General features: G+C 35.5%; 1 protein-coding gene and 1 long non-coding RNA gene across 31 annotated transcripts in view; one reads left to right on the top strand and one right to left on the bottom strand.

Moving 5' to 3' along the window:
• Positions 1-22,842, bottom strand: part of DLG2 (discs large MAGUK scaffold protein 2) — a 1,976,108-nt gene that overhangs the window by 748,288 nt on the left and 1,204,978 nt on the right. For 2 of the 26 annotated variants that reach the window (XM_049098996.1, XM_049099006.1), the window contains exon 1: positions 20,175-20,685. The exons of 21 other annotated variants lie outside the window; for them this stretch is intronic. In XM_049098996.1, coding sequence (XP_048954953.1) covers positions 20,175-20,483 — 309 coding nt within the window. In that variant the 5' untranslated portion in view covers positions 20,484-20,685. Of the gene's footprint in view, positions 1-20,174; positions 20,686-22,842 lie in introns of those variants that run through there. 3 more of the 26 variants (XM_049099003.1, XM_049099008.1, XM_049099000.1) reach the window with 2 other exon arrangements.
• The window catches only part of LOC112642085 (uncharacterized), a 118,243-nt gene that overhangs the window by 92,826 nt on the left and 2,575 nt on the right, over positions 1-22,842 (top strand). For 4 of the 5 annotated variants that reach the window (XR_007404662.1, XR_007404663.1, XR_007404664.1 and 1 more), the window contains 2 exons: positions 1,943-2,218; positions 2,491-2,576. This is a non-coding gene — a long non-coding RNA (uncharacterized LOC112642085). The remainder of the gene's footprint in view (positions 1-1,942; positions 2,219-2,490; positions 2,577-22,842) is intronic. The other variant, XR_007404665.1, reaches the window with a different exon arrangement.

The following is a 22,842-nucleotide window of genomic DNA, read 5'->3' as shown; positions in this document are numbered from 1 at the left end:
TTGAAGATTAGGTAGACTTTATCGTATACAACTAAACATTGACTAAAATCACTGGAAGTCAGCTGGGTGAGCTAAAATATATGAAATTAAAGAATAAATCCAATCAGACATGAGGTGAAAATTATGGTCAAGATAATGCAGGATGAGTGAAGTCAGGAAAACAAATGAATATTGCCCAACTAGACTAGACACAAATCTTTGAATATCTGGACTGACAGCAAACCTATAGTCTAACTTCTTGGCTACTCATTCATGCATGGTATGACTTACATTATCCATCCTAAATGATATGGCACATATAGTCCCATCACTGAAAACAGTAAAATGTCAGTGTTAAAATGCTAACCTCTAAACTTATACTCCCCCTTATCTATCTAAAAACTTATTAAACAAAGCTAAAAAACATTTAAATGTCAAGTTTCTTCTCAAGCAATGACTTTTATCTCCATTTGATTTATATTCTAAAAAATAATCTAGAGATGATCCAAAGATCTGGGGGATACAAGGGTCCATCTAAGAATAAGCCAACTTGGGTTTAAACATTGGCTCCACAGATAGGCAAACTTCCATGAACCCTTCCCTTCATCTGTAAAATGGGAGTAATGTCTTTAGTATTTCAGGGTCATTGTGCAAATTAGAGGAATTGATACGGCTACATTTATAACCTAGTTCTTAGCACCTAGGAGGCAGTCACTGAAGTAAGTTATCTTCACTTAGTTGCCTTTTTATTTTTTCTTTCTTCTTCTTTCTTTCTTTCTTTCTTTCTTTCTTTCTTTCTTTCTTTCTTTCTTTCTTCTTTCTTTCTTTCTTTTTCTTTCTTCTTCTTTCTTTCTTTCTTTCTTTCTTTCTTTCTTTCTTTCTCTCTCTCTCTTTCTTTCTTTCTTCTTTTTTTTATGGGGGGTGGGGGGAAGGAGCACCCAGTGCAGAGCCTGATACAGGGCTTGATCTCACAACCCTGAGATCACGACCTGAGTCATAATCAAGAGTGTGACACTTAATCGACTGACCCACCAAAGCACCCCAATTTCCTTTTCCTTAATTATTTTTGAAAACATCTAATCTGTTTATTAAGCATCTGTAAGGTTCTAAACTAATTCTTAGTATTGATAAAGCACAATACCGCTCCTGCCCTTGAGGATTTCATAGACTAGCTCCTGCCCTTGAGGATTTCACAGACTAGCTAATTATTTTATGAAACTTACATCATATACTATGATGGAATGGATACAAAATGTAATAGAAAACAACAACAAAGTAGTTGGGGCTCTAGGGAAGGATAGGGACTAAGTAGACCTAAGAAAAATTACAGATAAAACGAAATGCCATTGTGGCTGGATGTGCAGGGTGGCCAGAATTCTGCAGAAAAACAAGAAAGAAAGGATTTCCCAGGCTCAGAAGAAAAGCACACAGGCAGATTATTCTTCACTCCTATGGTTTAGAGTGGAGAAGACTTCTCCAAATGAAAAGCTCTGGGTCTCTTACTCCATTCCCAGAAGAAGGAAATTTTATGCTGGATAAGTTCAAAGAAAGAAACTGGGCATGCTCAGGTTACTCTTCCTTCTTGGGAGCCATCTGTCCAGCCTGAGCTTTGCAATCTCTTCTCACTGTAAGATCAGCTTAGCGAGGCAGGCTGTGCCTCTATAGGAGAAGCTCATAGTTTGGAGTAGGGAGTAAATCTAGTTCAAAAGATCTTGGCCAGCTCATCTGACGGCCTACCATAGCCATTTCCTCCACTGCAGTTCTCATCAGTAATAAATCTGATTTTTAAAAAAAATCTCTATCAGAATCTGGCACCTCTATCTTATCTGGTTTTACTTTTAAGATGAAAAAAAAAAAGATGCTATTTATTGAGCTCCTCAGATTTGATAGAGAGTGAGAGTTTAGAAATAAGAAAGTGCATAGTGTATTCAAAATGTGACTTTTTTTTCTTTTTCTTCTTCAGGATAATAATACACTTAGGACAGAGAGAGGAGGAGAAACTGGTTTTAAGGTTTCAAGTTGGTTACTGAGTGGGTGATGGGGGCTTCTCTATCACCCTAGGAGATTTGGACTGTATCCTATAAGCTGTGTGGAACTATTGAAGTATTTGAAGTAGGAGAGATATGATAAGGCATTTTGTTGGAGGAAGGAGCGCTGGACTATCCTGGCAGCTTGAGGTGGATAGATTTTGTGGTGCACTGGCAGCAAAAAGCCAATTTAAAGACTTCCAATAGTCCAGGTAAGATCTTTGTGGGTATATTTAGTCATTGATCCAATATTGAGCTCTAAATTCCTTAGAATCGAAGAAATTTAAGACAGAAGGCCAACATACCTTACTTTGAAATTGTAGTAGTAAAATATCATATAAGTCAAGGGAGGAAAAAAAAAGCCATATATATAGACAGTCCCTAACTCAGATGGTTTGACTTATGATTTTTTGACTTTACAATAGTGTGAAAGTGCTACATATTCAATAAACACTGTGATTTTTGAATTTTGATCTTTTCCTAGGTTAACTATATGCAGGATGGTCCTCTTTTGTGCTGCTGGGCAGGGGCAGCAAACCGCAGCTCCCAGTCAGCCATGGGATCATAAGGGTAAGCAAGCAACACATAACCATTCTGTTAGTCATACAACCATTCTGTTCTTCAGTTTCAGTACAATACTCAACAAATTACATGAGATATTTAACACTTTATTATAAAATAGGCTTTGCGTTAGATGGTTTTGCCATCTAACTAAAGTAAGTGTTCTGAGCATGTTGAAGGTAGGTGAGGCTGTGCTACGATGCTCAGTAGATTAGGTGTATTAAATGCATTTCCAATTATGTTATTTTCAATTTACAATGGGTTTATCAGAACTTAGCCCCATTGTCAGTTGAGGAATATCTGTAATGAGGGTTCCAGTAAGAGGAACTAAGCTCAGCTGCTGCTGAAATGAAGACATGATTATGTGGACAATCTAGAACTCATCAGAAGTAATCACACCTATTTTAAAAACCATTGTCTAAAAAGACAAGCCAAATTTCACCCATCATGCAATAGCTAGATGTTCTGCAGGAAAAAAAATATATGAGCATACAAGCCTCCTGCATTACCATTACCACTACCGGGAAATGAATGTGTATGTAACAGTATCAATATAACAGATTAGGTCATAAAGGGTACAGGAAACATAATTTAGATATGATTCATCTCATGATATAACTTAAGGGATGTTGGATTGGATTGGATTGATATAATCCAATAGGAGGGACGTTCTAGTGGACAGAGCAGGATTGGAAATCATAGCTATAGAACCCTCCATATTCTGGTTCAGGTTCATCTTGCTAAACAGGCACTCTGTTTTGAGTTAACTAAATAGTATGGGTTTCTATCTTCAAGCTATCATGCATACATTAAAAAAGGTAAATTGAGATAGCTTTTTGAAGAACAACCCTTGTTCTCTATTACAGAAATGAGAAATAAAACTCAAGGATGCTATATACCATATCCTTTTCTTTAGCAAGTATTTATTAAGAACTTATTGGGAGTTCTCCATCGTGTTAGTTAAGTGATAGATCTGTCCCTTGAGTGGAACAACTGCAGCAATGGACCCTAAGATGGGGAGAGGGAGTTCTCCTTAAATCATAAATAGTCCTTCCACATTTCAAAAGAGGTTAGAAAGCTTTTCCCATTCCAGTTTTTGAGACATTTATCCTATTACAGAATTATGATGGCTTAATGAAATAAATAAAAGAATATTTAAATAGAATCTCCAAAAGAGCGGTAAGTAAATTATTTTTAAAGCTGTATTTTTGCTACTTCGTCCCAAACCTATTACATTTGCAGAAGTCTCATCCATAATCATTACTTTTTGAGCTCTATTGTGACCCAAATAAGTTTAGTTTCTGATCTCTTAATGCTTATCAGCTTCTCATAAATCAAGTCAACACCAGCAAATGCAGGCTAACATATAAATTAGTACAACATGATGAAAGGAGTGCCCCTTTGGGCTCAGACCTGAGCTCCGAACATAAATCTGGTTCTTGTTAGTGATGCATATTAGGGCAACTTATTTTCCTTCTAAAGTCTATTTGTTCATCTATAAAATGGGGAGATGACTTACATTCCCATCCTATTTTGAAGGTTATATTAAATTAAGATAGTATATAAGAAATGCTTCATAAAGTATAGCTATCATTATAATTTATCAAAATTACACCATTCATATTAAAGTAAACAGGATCATTGAGTGCCAGGGCTGTAAAAGAAACTAGAGATCTGCGCTGCCACTTTTTTCCTTATTCATGGCTAACTGTGTTCATTTTCACTCTGCTCTTCTCTGAGGGGTACAGATGTAGCCTTGCCATCTTTCTTAGCATCACTGTCCATTCAGCCATCATGAGTCAATCAGGGTCGACACAGTGAAACATATTAACAATGTTTCATCTAGTCTAGCTTCGTCCACTTGACATGCACTAAGATTCTGAGATTTGGCTTGGGTGATTCAGAGTCCAGTCAGCCCAGCTAAATTTCCTGATTTCCAGTTCTTCATCATTCCACTGGAGCATACTCACTCACTCTCCTCTGAGTTGTGAAATTCAAGCATGAGTCCAAGCTGAAAGAGATAGATCACTTAACAGCCTGGCACTATAATATTTCTGCTGATGCAGGAATTAAACCATGACCCTTGCAATATACAGTTACATACTGACTTGAAACAAGGAGCTCTTCAGGAGACTATTTATGCATTCTGTCAAGGCCAATGCTACAGTGGAGTCGACAATACCATAATTTTAGAAATGGGATAATGGACATTATACCAAACTGCTGCCATGTTAGCCACAGGCAACACATGATAAGAAGACACTTTCAGATTCTACAAAATATGATTTATCAATTTTGACATCAATTCAGTCAATTGGTGTGGAATGTACAAGGGAATATCTCTTCCCAGTGGCTAGTTTATTCCTAAAAAATACAACTTACTCATTACTGTCTTAATATCAAATTGCAGTTTAAAGGAAGAATAACTCTTAGAAAAACATTTATTTATTTTCCAAAAATCCCCTTGGAATTTAATTAGCAAAATAACCAGTATCAACTCTTAAAAAAAATTCAGAAAGAACAATGGACATATGCCTGTGATACTATATTGTTACTTGAAGCTTAATCTTAAGAAACTGAGACTAGATTCCATTGTAAATAGACCCAATTTCCTATATCATTTCTCCTTCATATTTGGGGTAATTTCTAATGAACTTAATGAATGGTGTCCCAGGGATAAACTCAAGATTTCACAGTTCAATTGAAAAGAAATGGATGGAGAGAGAGAGGAGAAACCATATGTTTGAACCATATGCTCTAAATAATAATATTTATAATGATAATAATTATTATTATAATTTTCAATAAAGTCAAGTGATTATTTCTTTAGCATCCCCTCCAAACTCTCTTCATCTGGTAACTTTCAGAGATAAAGATTATCAGTCATCCAATGTATTTAATCACGATATTACAAATATTTCTCATGAAAGTTGTAGAGGAAGGGGTCAATGTGGGAACTGAAGAGGAAAGGGAAGGTCAACATCACATATATGATGGGCCACGATCCACTGCTTTATGCTCAGGATTACGGGGACTTTATTAGGATACCCTCTCAATATCCAACTTAAAAGTGAAGTAAATTATACTTGCCTTCATAAGAGCAAAGCTCACTCATTTGAGATAGTCTTAAAGAAATGCAAGAACACTCAGGCCAACAGGATAGCTGAAAATATTATCTTCCCTAAAGAAAAATCTGAAGTTTGGAAAATATGTTAGGGATTGAGAAGGGAAGCAAAGAAAAACGGAGCTCAGAGAAGTAAGCATTGTCTACCAATTAGGAACACACTAGGTGGGAAGGAGTGTGACATCTGAGTTCAAATAATTAACAAATTCTGAATATGTTTTGACTCCAAGGAGAGAGAGATCCAATAGCTGGAAATGATCTTTCACTTCTTTCATTTTCCTTATCTGTTTAATTTCATCCTATTTTGCCTCAAAGAAACTCATACTATCTAATATTGTTCTATATCCAGAAGATAGCCTCAATCCATACAATGGATCTCCATCACCATTGCTGATATCTGGGTCCAGCCATCATTATCCCTCTCTTGGAAGTACATATTGGATACAGGACATTCTAAATAGGTTCCCCTTGCCGTTATTACTTCCCCACAGCTCATTCTAACTATGTACATTGAGGTCACGTCTTGTCCAATGGCTTCTTGTTGAATTTTGGATAAAATTCAGACTCCCTCCCATAGTCTCCAAAGTCTACATGACCTGGACTTATCGACCTCTCCAATCTCCATTCCAGCCCTTCTTCCATGTATGCTCTCTTTTCCATATTAACCTTTTGTTGCAGAAACATATCAAACTTTTTTGCTACTCTAGAGTCCTTGAACGTGCTCTTCTTTTATTTGTAACCACCACCTGAAGATTGTTATAAGACTATCTCCTTTTCATCTTTTATCCTTGAAATATCAATTCAATGGTCTCCTCTTCATTAAGGCCTTCCCTTACTTTAGCGTCTTATCCAAAGAAGCATTCTCTCCATCAACCTATCCTCCATGCCACACTTCCCTAGTTTATTTTTCAGTTATATGTCACTATCTGAAGTAATCTTATTTATTTGTTTGTTAATTTAGATGTTTCTCAACTAAATCTTGCCTATTATATTTATTGCTATATTTTCAAATTTCTAGAATAGGATTTGGCATACAATAGATAATAAATCCTTGTGAATGAATAAACAAATTTTGCATACATAGGTATTTCAATTCTTCTGATAATTATATTTTTCACTGAAATAAATTACTTTATGTAAAAGTAATCTTTTTGATATCATGTACCTTTAAGCCAGTCTGAGTTTCATGGTCCCAGTTCCTTCTGAATACCTGTCAGATACTGGATACTTACTTAGCTGGTCTTTCAAAAAGATAAAATATTGGATCCAGAGACCCAATCACAGTATTACCTAAAGAAGTACCTCATTAGCATGCTTCACCTAGCACATGATTCCCTCCCTACCAATTTTTAAAGATACCATTCTTTCATTTACCTATAAAATATGTCAAGCTCTATTCCTGCACTAAAGATATAGAAATAAATAAGGCATAGTTTGTGTTCTCTCAGAGCTTCTAATATGGTAGATGAAGCAGACATGTAAGCAATCACAATGCTAAGTGAAAAGTAGATGATGTACAATATTCTGTGAGAGTAGAGAAAAGTAAGTTTTAAAGAAGATAACATTTGAGATGATCCTTGAAAGATGAATGTGATGTTATCAAACACAGGAACAGGGAGAGTCATAATAAAGGAAGGGGGAGAATGAAAAAAAATATTTGGCGGGAGACTGTATTGTGACTTCAGGGAATCAGGTAACAAGTGGTTGGTTGTTACCATATAAAATAGGAGTGGCTGGAGATGGAGTTGGAGAGCAGATAGAGGCCAAAATGAAGACAATCTTGAATACTCTGCTAGGAAAGTCAAGTTTTATTTTGTAAACTAGTGTTTGGAAGCTTATGTTTCATGAACTACTGGTAAATATTTCATTACATACATTTAGGCAATGTGGCACATACTTTACCTGCCTTGGAGAGATGTAAAACCCCAAGGGCTTTACAAAATCCTATAATACAAAATGAACAACTATTTAATATCCAACATAGACCATCCATTAATATTTCTAGACATACTTGCCTTCTCTAGATGTCAGAGTACTCTTTTTTTTTTTTTTTTTTTTTTTTAAGATTTTATTTACTTATTCATGAGAGAGGCAGAGACACAGGCAGAGGGAGAAGCAGGCTCCATGGAAGGAGCCCACCGTGGGACTCAATTCCAGGTCTCCAGGATCACACCCCTGGGCTGAAGGTGGCGCTAAACCACTGAGACACCCAGGCTGCCCATGTGAGAATACGCCTAAAGCGAAGCACTACTTTAAATGATTTGGATTTGCTAAGTCATTTAAATCAGTGAATGATATGAATAGAACTGAGTGTTAAGATATATTTGGCAACAAAAACATTTGGAAAGGATGGAAGGCGTCTGGGAGACCAGTGGCTACTGCAAATAGCTTATGTTAATGATAATGCACATCTATACTCAAGAATTGAGATTGAGATTGAGATTGTAAAAAGGGAAAATATTTGAGACACTCTGAGATATAACTTTATATTAACTTTCATCAATTAATTAGTGATGACCCTGGGAGTAGAAAGGTGTTGGAGGTGTTGATGACTTCTTGATTTTCTGGCATGGTAAACTGACTGAATTGTAAAACATGTTTGAGAGCAGAACAGGGCATAAGAAATAAAAAACAGGCTGAAGGCTCTGAGTGAACTGCCCGAAAAAGGCTGGGGATCATAATATCAACCATTATCCACCCTTTTTGACCTAATTATTGGAAAACTAACAATTAGAAGTCTACAAGGAACTACCAACTATGCTGGGCTCTTTAATAAACTCAAAACAGTTTCTGTCCTTAATCTACTTACAGTCTTCAACCTATTTAACTGCCACCTTTCTATTTGGACCTTTGCTGTGGTGTTCTCTCCTGTAGTAAAAAAAAACAGTCACTCTCACATCATTGATAGATTGGATTCACATTTTGTTTAGGACAGCCAAAGTGCCCAGCCTTGATAAGAGGAGTCCATACAATTATCGTATATATAAATTTAATTCTAAATACTGATACCAGCACTGTAATAGTATGTTTTTATGGGATAGCATTTAATATAACCATTTTCAGATATAGTTTTGATGTTTAGGGATAACCTGCCTGCATTTTAAGACATGTGGACCCCAAATCATCCTTGAATATGTCTACATGCCAATTTCATAAAACTCTTATCCATACATAAACATACTATAAAAGAGCCAGGATATTTCCAGAATATTTCCCTTTCCCATCTCATCTGTTAGATGATTTTTCCGCTTCAGGTTCCCTGACTGTCAAGTTAGTGCCCACATTGTACTCTTCAGCAAACTGCCTATCGACACAGATAGCCTGTCTACGTCTGCCTGTTGTACTAATTACCTTTTCATCTGTCACTCAGTTCTATCTTGCTCACCTATGTCAGTGTGAAAAGAAGAGCATTCAGCTCTTTCCTTTCCAGAGAACAAACTTAAGGAATGGAGTTACAGTGACAGGAGAGACGGGCATAGATCACTCACAAAGATGTTTAAAGAACTACTCTGCTATATTTGGGATAGGCAGAAATTTCTCTCACCAGGACTTTTAAGCAGAAACTACTCACCTATTTGTATACTTTCCTTCCTTCCTTCCCTCCCTCCCTCCCTCCTTCCTTCCTTCCTTCCTTCCTTCCTTCCTTCCTTCCTTCCTTCCTTCCTTCCTTCCTTCCTTCCTTCTTTCCATCCTGCCATCCAGTTAATCAACAAAAAAAACATGTATTAAATTGCCAATTGGATATTATAATTATGCTAGGTATTACAGATGATGCCATAACAGTATCACAACTAGCTGCAATCACATTAAATGTAACTCATCTTCATTAATAAATAAAAACAAATTGAAATAGCAATGGCATGCAATTTTTTAGCTTACTGAATTCATGAACTTTTTTTTACAAAGGCAAAAACCATCAAGAGTACAGGAGGAAAGACATGTTCATACACTCCTGAAATGGGAGGACTGTAAATCTGTAAAGTCTTAGAAGCAATTTGGCAATCAACTCTAAGCTGTATGGGTCAGAAGTCAGTTTCTTTTGTTCTCCTTTATATCCTCATTGATTATCTACAATGTTTTGGCATATGGGAACTATTCAATCATTAATTACTGAATAAAAATTGACTGAATGGCTAGATAAATACTATGAGCCTTTAAAAAATTACATAATTGTCTTGGGGATTCCTTTCCTGAAAATATATCCTTATGAGAAATGTGACCAAAAGTCCATGTACACCAATGCTTAACTTCAGTATTGTTTGTATTACTTATAATAAAAAAAAAGATAACCTAAACTCCAACAAGTTGAATTTTGGTAGAAACAGGAGTATTTTGCAGTCATAAAATTATGTCAGCAAGAAAAATAGTTCACTGACTTAGAAAAAATGTTCATAATATATTGTTAGTTTTAAAAAGCAATATGGTTTTATGTTGTTAAATTCTCACAGGCGCAAACAGACAATATATTTAGGTGAGCATGTGTTAATACAAATATTACATATTTTTCCTCAAGATTCATATACTGAAACAATTAAAAACACTAGAAGGTATCAAATAATTAACTGTAGTTACCTCTAGGTGGAACTACAGCTGTTTTAAATTTTGCAAACATATATTTAGCTTATAATATTTTTTACCAGAAATGTGTTATTTTTACATCAAAACTATATAATAAAATTATTTTTAAGTAATATAAATGTTCACCCTTAAACTAATTATCTACTTAGTTTTAATTTTTATTAAAAAGTTAAACTGAAAATGGAGAATAAAAAATATTTCATCTTCCTCCTAATCATGATGTGAACCTAAAATTGTTCTAAAAAAATTTAAAGCCTTAAAAAAAGAACCTTAAAACAGTGCAGGTAAGTGCAGTACTATGTGTGATGGAGAATAAATTAGATCAGAAAAATGAATGAACAGTATGAAGATAGAATGAAAAGTATTCTATACAATTGTCTTTCCAGTCTGTCAGAAGCAGATATATCTACCAATCATTCTAAAATATTATAAAAATCTAGGAATTATTTACATAGTTTTAAAGTTAATCAATTTTTTGAACAAAACAGTAATATTGAAAAACTATAATAATCCTGTTGATCACTAGCTAAATAGTACATCCTATCAAAATAAAGTACAAAGGTCTTCAATTATGGATATTTTTTCAATTATGGATTTTTAATGTGGTAGTGCCAACTACTGTACTCTGAGCACTTATAAATATAATGATGAAAATGATGGAGAAAAAAGGTCAGGCAGTCTACAATAGATTGTACAGAAACTAATTATAAAATAATATTTCATGACATTATTTCAACCTTTTAGAGAACAAGTGGCTCCTGAAGTGGACAAAGAAACTGTGCAAAATCAATTTTTTTTTTCCTGGATGTACTCTCAAAGTACAGTATTCTATCTTTCATCATTGAACACCATGACCCACTTGAATGCAGAACCTAATTTCTGTCAGTGATTCTAATATTTTAAAGCACCACAATAGAGTAAGAATCTAAGTCAAACAAAAATAAAACAATAAGCACATGTTAACTTTTTAGTACAATCAGTAAATAGAACTACTTTAAGGGTAAAAGTTCTTAAGGCACTTTCATAATTAGTAATAATAATAACTGTAAAACACATTTAAAACTAATTAAGTACTTTATACACAAGGCCTTGTACTAATATTCATTCAGAACCAAGAACTATTGCTACATGTTGGGTACTGGGGATATATGGGAAATTGGTTGTGCTCTACTGGCATTCAGCTTAGTGGAGCATATAGATAAGTACATATAGCTCCGATACAATGTGTAGGTAAATTGTGTCCAGTAACCACCTAGACATAAAAATGTGGGTGATATAGTCTCTCCTCTCCATAGCCAGGAATACAATTGGAAAGTCTGGATCCAAATATATAACTTAGTAATGATAATACAAGTATTTTCATAAAGGTAATCAGAAAACCAGCACTGTGACTTAGACCCTAAGTTTGGGCATATAAGAAATCTCTCACTCTCATCAGCACCCTGAGAAGGAAACTAACCACAATGCAAGGTAATATGTTAATTGTTCAGGACACCATGTTGAGTAGAGGTTTTGTGAGTTTTGATGGTCTGGATAGGATTAATGAGGAGGATGTGCTTGAAAAGGTCTTTAAGAAATAGATAGACTCTGTTAGGCAGAATGGGACATTCCAACAGAAGGAAATGGCAGACTGATGGTCTAATGCAGAGGTTGGCAATTTTTTTCTAAAAAGGGACAGGCCAGATTCTCAATTCTATTAAACTCCATCTTTCTACTTTATAATAATTGTTTTGTAAGACCCTCCTTTCTCCATCTAAAATGGAATTCATAGATAATACAAGTAAGGTAAAAGAAGACATACAAAAAAGTATTTTATATTAGGTGTTTTCAATTTGTCAATCTGTGAGCCCAACTAAACTGAACAGTGCAATGAAGCAGTGAAATGCTTACATGTAATTAATAAATATAGATTTAAATGGAATAAAGAGACCAGATACCATTTCTTACAGGAAGTACAGGAAAAGTGAAAGAAAAAACACATATATGATGGATCCTAGATTAAAAATTAGTGTTGGAAGAAATAATAACAGATAATTTGCATATAATAAGAGATCAAAAGAAATAACCTCATTTCAAATATAGATAATCTAAGAAGAGTACCAATAATTAAAGTGCAGAAAGTTTTAAAAAGTCATATTTTTAGAAATGAACTGGCCCTTATTTATAATTTTGGTGTTAAAGTAACTCCCTGTTCTCTATGGGATAGGCCATTGAGTAAGTTTCTCTCTCTATCATCTCCTTATCCCTATCTCTTTATCCTTGTTTGGAATTCTCCCCAATGTGAAGGTATGCACTTGATTTCTAGTACTTCAAAAGACCTTGGAACTCTATCCTTTGATTAAAAAATGGGGAATGGATTAAATAAAAACAACAACAAAAGCAACACAACAACCCAGAACCTAAAAGCTTATAGGGAAGTTGAGTGTAGCTGACGTTTGGGATAATATCAGAATAGTACTGAGAAAAACAGAAAAATAAAAAATAAAAAATAATTTCTGTTACTTTTCACAAAGCATATTTCTTGCTATATGATAAAATGTTTTAAAATTAATATATGGCATGTCAATGAAATTAAATATTTTTAAAACAACCCTATTAATGAAACTTAGTGTGAGATCTTTGTATTTTATGTATTTCTAACAATTTTATTTTATATTTTTAAAAGATTTTATTTATTTATTCATGAGAGAGAGAGAGAGAGAGAGAGGCAGAGATGCAGGCAGAGGGAGAAGCAGGCTCCATGCAGGGAGCATGAAATGGGACTCCATCCCGGGTCTTCAGGATCACGCCCTGGGCTGAAGGTGGCGCTAAACCTCAGAGCCACCCAGGCTGCCCTATTTCTAACAATTTAAAATCTTTCGTTCTATGCCTATTAAAAGAAACCTCAAATCTCTTCAATTACATATTTGCAGATGATGTTTACAAATGAAGACTGATACCAGGGAGATGTATTGGTGACACCGATACAGAAACAGCAGCAGTGTGAGGATGGGATTTTCCAAAATGGGCATCAATTCCTTTAAATTCCTAACAGAACAAAATACAACGATTCCTTGATTTGCATAGAAGTTACATTACTAGAAGATTTAGGATTATTAAATCCTTGTAGAAAATACATTACATCTATTTGTAAAACTGAATTTGACTTTAGGCTCAGAAAATCATAAACTTAAAAAAAAAGCTCCATGAACTTACAGTAGCATGCTAAACACTGTGTAGGACATGGGACGATTCTTCGTTGTGCAGAACTTTGCATGTTACAGTGCATCTAGCATCCCTGGCTCCTTTCCTTAGATGCCAGTATCACCTCCAAAACATTATTAATACATAAAGTATCTCCATACAATTCTAAAATTATTTCCAGTGGCTCTTCCCTCTATCTCCTTTGGGAATTTCTGGTCTGAATTATGGGGTAGTAGAAGTAAGTATATATTTTATATAATGCCCAACACTACATTACCAACAAATTGCATGCTTAATAATTTTCTGCCAGTAACTAACTTAAGGAGGAGTGCAGGGCTTAGAGAGGGAGGGCAGCTTGACACAGTATAAAGGTAATTCAGTTCTGAGTTCAAAGACAGGGACCAATTATACCACAAATTGAATGATCCTGAACAAATAAATCTTTTACCATTTCTAGGCTTCATGTTCTCCTTTGGAAAATGTACTAGATGACTTCTAAATTCCCATCTGCCTCTGACACTATTGTAATATATATATATATATATATATATATATATATATATATATGTATATATATATATATATATATATATATGCCTTTAGGAAAGTAAAACAATGGAACAAAGTAGACTAGAGAATGGAAGAGAATAAAATCAGGTGGGGCTATGTTTGTAACAGATCAAACAATATCATAAAAAGGAAGAGGATGAACAATGGAGATGATAGTATTAAAGAAAGATATTTGATTCTTGGCATGATAAATACACAAACAGGTAACATGAGATTTACAATATTCAGTGCTGTGTGATAATGCTTTTGGATGTAAGACAGACAATTTACATATGCACTTTTGTTATGTATATATTAAGTTTAAAATACATGGATCTCAATTCTTCACTACAAATGTTGCAAGACTGAATCTAATTTGCAAATAACCATAGATTACAAGGTATTTCTAAAAGCAAGTATCAGTGCTATGAGAATCAACTCCAACTCCTTCAGATCAGCACAATTATTAACCTTATTCAGAGAGGGGAGAGGGTAGTAGAGGTTCAACCAACTCAGGGTTCCCAAGATCAGAAAAGGAAGCAGGATGGGGAAATTCTGCTTCAGGATTCTGCTAAGGGGTGACAGTTCTTCCAACCATGTAAAACACTTCAATTCCTTAAGGAAATTTCCTGTTAAATTAGAAAGTTAAAAAGGTCTCCGGGGGTGTTCTACTTCCCACTGTTCCTCAAACAGGTCTTTATGTAAGATTTGGTGGAAATTAAGTGGTCCTGTAGACCTACATTTGAAACAAATTCTACCCTTAGTAGATAAGCTATCATGAGAAAGTGACTCAGCTTTAATTTTCATATCTATAAAATGGGGATTTTAATACTACTCTTTTAATGTTGTTGGGAGAATTTTAAAAAATGACTAACATATAGCCCTAGCATAATGCTACACACATTGTGGGTGTGGTGAGTATTCAATAAATCTTATCACCTTTAGTCTTTCTTTTCCCACCCTCAGTACTATGTCTCTACTTGTCCACGTCTAGAGAAAATGCTTGCTTCATGTCAGCATCTAGAAGAAGGGGTGATTGAAATGTTGACCAGGTAGCTTCAGATCTGCTCAAGCTATGCCTAGAACTTTAATTCCCCTTTGGTGTTATCTTTTACTCTCTTCTGTTTCCTTTGCCTGGGGGCAGCTGGTGTTTCCTAGAGACTAAAAAGTCTTATTTTTCCTTGGTAAGGGGCTCTCTTTCTGGAAAGAGTCAGTAGAAGCAGTTGCAGAGTTAAAACCAGCTGTAGATCTTTCTGGCTGGGCATAATCTAAGCCTGAGACTTCAGCCTGGGGCAACAGTACTTGGACAAAAAGGTTCTCTGCACTCAAATTGCTGCAAACTGCTGTTTCTGGAGGAGCTGCAAAGAGACCCTTAGGGAAGATTTACAAAGTTTGGCTAAATGCTTCAAATGCTGTTGTTCTAGCAGGATATTGCTGAGAAAATCTAGTATCACCTACCTTTGAATATAAGTAAATGAGAATGCTACTTCATCAATACAATTCTATTCTCTCTCTCTCTCACTCTCTCTCTCTCTCTCTATATATATATATACACATATATATGTATTTTATATATGTATATATATGCATTTTTATATATGTGTATATATAGACACACACACAACTATAGTGTGTGTGTGTGTGTGTGTGTGTCTATGCATTGTTGTAAATCTCTGAGAACCCTGAAGGGCAAAATGTCATCTCGTCATCATGTGGTGCTGTGCCAAATGTTTCTGGACAGTTGCCTAACCTAACTCCTTCATCATTAATAAGTAAGACATCAAAAAATTCAGTGAATAAAGCAGAAATCCTAATAAAGGACCACAATTCTGATAATTAATTTGTTGGATGCTCAGTTCTCTAGGTTAAAAAAGCATAATTTGGGTATCATTAGTAATAATAAATACCACTTATTGAATAATTCTTATGTATGAAGCACCATGCTGGGCTCTTTTATACACAGTACTTTCAATTCTTATTACATTTTCACATAATATAATTTTATCATCCTAAATTTTACAGAGAAGACAAATGAATCTTACAGAGGTTAAGGAAGTGAAGTCACACAGAACTAGTAAGTTCAGATTTAGATTGTCTGGCTTTTGAAGTATAAATCTTTTCCAAAGGCTTCCCATTAACTAATGAATGTCAGTTGACAGAGTCACAGAATATTAGTATTGGAAGAAATATGGGAGTTCATTTAGGGAATCAGTTTTCTTAGAAACAGAGAAACTGAGGCCCAGAATGATTCACTGACCACAAAGCCAAACATATGGACAGTGGCAGAGCAGGTGGGAATTCTTCAGTGACTGACTCCATGCTGCCAGCTTAGTTGAGTCCTCATCAAAGCCCATAAGACTCTTTGTGACCAAGCCCTCCCCATGTCTTCAGCCCCAGCTCTCGATGAACCTATTTTCTAGTGCCCAATGTTCCAGGCAAACAGAACTCCGAGCAGTTCCACACAGCAGCCAAAGTTTTATAGGTATTTCTATTTTTGTTATTTTACCTCCAAAGCTTATCTCTCTTTGCTCACTTGATAAACAGAAGCATGTTACTTCAAGGTTCAATTCAATTCAGCCCAAGGATCACTACCTCGAGGTCTTCATCAATTCGCTTATTTTTCTCTTCCTAATCAGTCAGATATGATGAATTAAGGAACAGTGCCTTAAACTTATTATGTTAATCAACCCTCGCTATAATCCTGAGTTAGGTACTATTTTTATGATCATTTTATAAAACAGAAAATCTAGGCTTAAAGAGATGCAGTATCTTTTAATAAAAATAAAATTAAAGAAATAAATACATAAAAGAATCCTGCTTTTTTACTCCCCCATGGTTCCTCTGTATCTTGAATATCTATCTACTATGGACTTTGCAGAACTCCATGAAACTTGTTTCACTTCCAGTTTGTGATTTATGATGATATAATTCTGTATATATAATGATACATTATTTACTAAATATTATATACCATATACCATCGCAGGCCATAAGTTCCACAAGGTAGAGATAGTGTTTCCTTTGTTTACTATTATATCCACAGGCCTCACAGAGCACCACTTGGTAAGCACAGCTGAATGAACAAATGAAGAATTAATGAATAAAGTACAAATGCATAGAACTCTGGTCTTTGAATCTCTACTGTTCTGTGCTGCCTCCCCAGATCAGTCTACGCTGGGGAGAAATGCCACATAAGCAATGATGGATATTCTTCCCCCACCCACCCATCCACCCAAGGCCAACACTATTATCCCAGATGTGCATTCTAGAACTCACTTCTGGACACTATAATTTTCCATTTTCTTACCTATTATTATGGTTATATTAATTCTACAGATCCAAACAGAATGAAAACTTATTTGAGAAAGGACAGAAGCTGTTTTTTAGTCTTGCTGAGGAACAACATAATGACAGTGTCCTGTTAGCACACAGCACCCCAAATAACAGGAGTTTGGCAAAGAGCCTTGGGAGGAACTCAAGTCATTACCATGGCCCTCTATTACAGCAGCCGGAAATCACACTGCTGATTTCCACGTAATACAGCAAATATCTCTGAGGGCATGATCCCAGATCCCAGACACTTAATAGCCCTCAGGCATGTTCTGTACCACATGTGGGTCCCTAAGCTATTCTACAGCATGCACTCTCCTCCTTTCCACTTTATCAAAAATTCTAAAGTTTAGTATTTAGTATCATTAACCTCCATACTTCATTTCACAATATTTCACAGGGTACCTCTAGTTAATTTAAGATGTAAGAATAGTATCACAAAATTCTCAAAACAGACTTAGCTTTTAATTGACACATATACATACATCTAGACACACAGAGTCTTATTTTTGTGATAGTATATATGGGTGTATAGTACCTATATACCTAAAATACCTGTGTATTTTAAATATTAGGCTTATTCTATAGATGCATATATAAATGAACACACACACACACATATATATATATATACATGTATTCACATAGATATACACACATACATAAGCATTTTAGAACACTTATAAGAAGTAAAGGAAATATATTTTCTATGGAGAAAATAAAACATCATTTGGAAGAACAAGATAGTACTTTCTGGATGAGAAAAGAATAATATAGAATTTTAATTTTTATATGTATATGCATGCCTACATGTATTTATGCATATACTCATATATATATGAAATTATGTTAATATGTACAAGTATTTAGGTATTATAGAGATATTTAAATACATATATTAAAATCTATGCATAGCACTTTCACAGGATTCAGGCGGTAAAAGGTTGGAAGGGTCAGGTGTCACAACACTAAAGACAGTAAAAGATACGGTATTGTAATGCCAATATTTGGGGATCATTGTTCTTCCTAGCCAACAATAAAGTACATATGAATAAGAGAGAAAATATATAAAATGTGTATGAAAAAGAATGGGAGATGGGGGCTGTCTCAATTTATTGCCTTCTAATATGTCACTGGATCTTTAATTATCAGTACAGAGAGTCTATTTCAATCCTTTAAAGCATTAAATGGCTATAAATTTAAGACAAGTAGGAGGCTGACTTTGTTAAAAACCAAGGAAAGGGAAAGTTTCTCTTGACTGATGAAAAATGTACAAAGATTTTGAGAGCATGGTTATTATAATGTACAATTAGAGATTTTGGTTTGAAAAATTATCATTTGTGAAATGGCAAATCTTTTTACATCTTGGATAAAAAGAATTGTGACAATAAAACAAGTTTGCTTACCTACTGTAAAGCAAGTTGGTTTATTCTACTCTGCAAAAACTATGAGCTAGATGTGTGTTTGTCTTCTTTGCCTATGAGAGCCTTGAGAATCTAACATAATCGACACAGAGAAATACTTTAAAGACATTTAAATGCATGAGTTTGTAAAAGAATATATAAAGACTTCAAAATTGTCATGACAGTTTTTTCAGTTTAGAATTCACATTAACTTTAAAAAATAACCAAGGTTCCAAATATCAGGCTCATTTTCAAGCTGAACCAGTTTAATACTAAAATGACAATATATTCTTTATTTAAATCAAGATACTGAGATGCATGATATTAATTCATCACGTATATGCAACTGTATCATTAAGGTTTAGTGATATATGATATTCTTGGAAGTTCTTTTTAAAAAACTAATTTTAAAACTAAAATGTTCTCTACACCTCTCTCTCAGATCATAATGTTTCACTCCTGATCAATAGCCATTTCTCACTTCTGCTAAGATTGCATTCAAATCAGGAAGGGATTTTTCTTTTTTCTGCATACAGCTTTTCTTTTTCAATGGATATTTAAGAACTATTACTGTTCTACATTTATGACAGTGATTACAGGTGCACTTTATTTAAATTTTACAGTGTTTACAGGAAGTTGTCTTCCCTCTTCTGGATGAGGGCAGGAAAAAAAATGAGCCAATTTCATTTCTGATAAAATGCCAGTAGTTTGGGGCAAGAATAAGCTAGGAATTAAATTAAGGGAATCTGCACATCTGCTTCAGAAATACATTATGGAAGAAAGAGAGTTATAGTTTTTAATATAAATAACTTTATTGCTTCTCTATGAATAAATAAAATGTTTCATTATTTTATTCTAAGTGTAATCATCCTCTAGTTTGCTCCCAATTATTCCTTTTGTTTATAAAATGAATTATTTAGTACAAACAAAATTTCTTCCCTATTACTGAAAAGGTATACAGTATTATAAGAGTAAAATTAGAATAGCACACACCAAATCCCTACTTTCCATATGGAGAAATAAATGCCCTTTTATGATTAAAGAGTTGGAAAGTATCTGATTAAAGTTCATTTTTTCTCTCCCTCAAAGAAATAAAATGAGGCAAGGCAGGACAAAAAAAGTTAATGATTCGAAGTTGAAGGGCTGCTAAAAGCCTACGTTACAGCATAGTAAAAGCATCTGAGGACTAGAGAAGTTGAACTTGGGGAAAAGTCACTGCAAGAAACTGAGCACAGCATCTTCGGACTTTCACAGACCACCCAGAGGTGTGAGCTCCAAACACCTGTGAAAATGACAGGTTCTCCAGGCCTACCGTTTCCCAAACAGGCGCCCCCAACCAGCAAGGAGGACCCAGCAAAGTTTCCAAACCATGCTACCCTTACACGGCTTGCTCTCAGTTTCCCCCGATATTGAAGGGAAAGTCATAAGGAAAAGGCTCACCTGTGTTGGGCTGAACCAACCGTGTGCGCAGGCGCAACGCTCCCCACAAGTCCCTTTGCCCTTGGTGCTCGTCTTGTGGGGGCTTTTCCGCACACTGTCCCACAAAGTGACCAGCTTGGTCCTGTTTGAAGCTGGGCCCCCAGGTCCTGAAGAGGGCATGGTCTGAGAATTGTACCCAAGCCCCTGGGGGCTCCTCTGCCAGCCACAGGCGCAGTGGGCATCCCTGATGAGTGTGGGGGCGCTCCTGCCGGCATCCATCCCATCGGACCCCCGGCTGCAGCTGTGTTGCTTGGTGAGGTATGCATTCATACTGCACTGATGCCTACTCTTTCCTTTGGTCAGCTCTGCACAGGAATGTCTCCTCCCTCACACCCCTTTCTTCCAGCAGTTGTAAAAGTCTTTTTTTTTTTTTTTTTTTTTCCTCCCGTGGATCCCTCAGTATCTTTGACAGCTGCTATAAGCAGTGCATCGTGGGAGCAGCGAGAGCAGCTCCGCACAGCATTATCTGCGGGCTGGTAGCTCTTTGTCAATAGATGACTCAACTCACAGAGCAACTTGACAGTATCCCTGCTCTAGGCAGAAGCAATCAATGCTCCACACAGCTGGGCTACAAGACTGTACTCTGTGTTACAAACCCTTTTTGGATGGAGCCCCACAGTAAAGAATACTCTTTGCAATTTGGCATTCTGGCTTTTCCCTCTCCTAGATGAGCCCTACACAAAATACAGACCTCAGGAAAGAGAGCTCCTTATCAGACTAGTAGGACCCTTCTAGGCTGAAACAATACAGGACGCGCAATTTAAAATGATGGGAAAGTTAACCTGTAAAGAAATTTCCAACATGTACAGGAATCACTTAATCTAGAGAGGTATTTGCCAAGACACAGAACAAATCATGAGGTAGCTACGTAAGAGCGTCAATATTAACTCTAAACAACATTAACTTATTTAGGAAAATCACTGAGATCACAGCATTATACTATAGAGTCCTTTAAAATTTGGAGGTTTAATTTGTTTTAGATGATTATACGTTATAATTCAAACATATATTTTTGTGCTATGAATGATTATTAATTCTTTCTGATTCAAAATAAAGCAATTTTCAAAGTTCAAAACTGATGGGTTGGCTTATTTTAACATAGTTTTTTTCCTTACCCCAAATTATTCTGAGGATTTCCTTTCAAATACTTTACCACAACAAATACATTCACCACAGAGAGAGTCTGCATTTTAAAGTGAAAGACACATCCAACTCTGCCATCCAGTATTTTGCTTTCCACAGACAGAATTTTCAAATTCTTTCACTGGAAAATGAGTGAAATCTATCCAATTTAAAGCAATTGCCTTCCAGAGAGGACATGATTGTTTTAAAATTTTAGTATGATTGCAGACGCCATCCATAGTATTTTTAGTAAAGAGAAAGGCTAATTACTAGAGCATTTAGAATTTTTATTGTGTTTGAAACTTTCCATATTGGTTGCCAAAATGTCTATCCTTATCACATATCCCTGAGGGAACAATTTTGGTTTGATTGGGATATAAGCTGCCATCTATGCAGCACCAGACAACAATGATATAGTCCCAAGATATAATGATTTTATTTAATGGCCATCAGATCCACCTTCACACTGCTAGAGTAGCGTAGACATCATTTCTAACTGAATTGGCAAAATTCTTATTTCAAAGGCTGGGATCATAACGTATTCTACATTTCAACACTAGAACTCCCTGGACAAATCATTGCTATGTATTAAAGCCCTGAAAGGAAGGAGTAGGATCTACTCTTCCTATGTATTGCCATAAAAGGGTTCTTTTCCAAATTCTGCACAAGGGGTTGCTATAAGTAACTTGCCTGGCAACATAGGCTTCAAAATACCTTTGCCTAGTAATAATGACCCATATGTGTAAGTTCAAAGGGCAGGCCCTGGATTGCTATTGACCTTTATTTTTTCTTCCCCAAGCACCCAGCATGCAATATGCCCAGTATATAGCAGACTTATAATAAATATATATTTTTGGGATGGATGAATGAATGGTTGGGTGAGTGCATATATGGAAGGAAAGAATGCAGGAGCTGACTAACATGCCCTAAAAATAATATTTAGTCCAGCAATGATCCAGAAACTTAAATTATTCCTTTAAGGTTAGCTTTAGTGTTGGTTTTGAGGTGGTAAGGAAGTTTGCCAAGAAAAAAAAGAAGACTTGAACTGTTGGTTAGAAATAACAATGGCATTAATGATCTTTGTTCCTGAAAAAGAATCCAGAAATTAAGATCAATATCTAAAACAGGAAAATTGAGGCAAATAGATCATCATTTGATACTCAGTGGGAACAAGGACAGAATATAAACCGGATCTCTTCTCCTCTCTGCTCTCTCCTCTCTTCTCTTTCTGTCTGTCTCTCTGTCTCTCTCTGTCTCTCTCTCTCCCTTTCTCTCATTTTTGATGCTGGGATCAAGGAATAATGCCTGAAAGAACTTCTAGGTCAAATAAAGCCCTAGAGAATTTCATATTTGTCTGGTGTCACCATGATGCATGGCTATACGATAGGACTTGATGCGATATGGCAATACTATCACCCCCAAATGAGAATGTCAAGAAGTGATAAGTTTGACTCTTTCCAGTCTTATCTAACCATGGATGCTTCTCTAGTCTTTCAGGCAGATATCA

This window comes from Canis lupus, chromosome 21 (genome assembly GCF_003254725.2).
Source record: "Canis lupus dingo isolate Sandy chromosome 21, ASM325472v2, whole genome shotgun sequence".
Lineage (NCBI taxonomy): Eukaryota > Metazoa > Chordata > Mammalia > Carnivora > Canidae > Canis > Canis lupus.
This window is presented reverse-complemented; position numbering and strand designations above follow the sequence as displayed.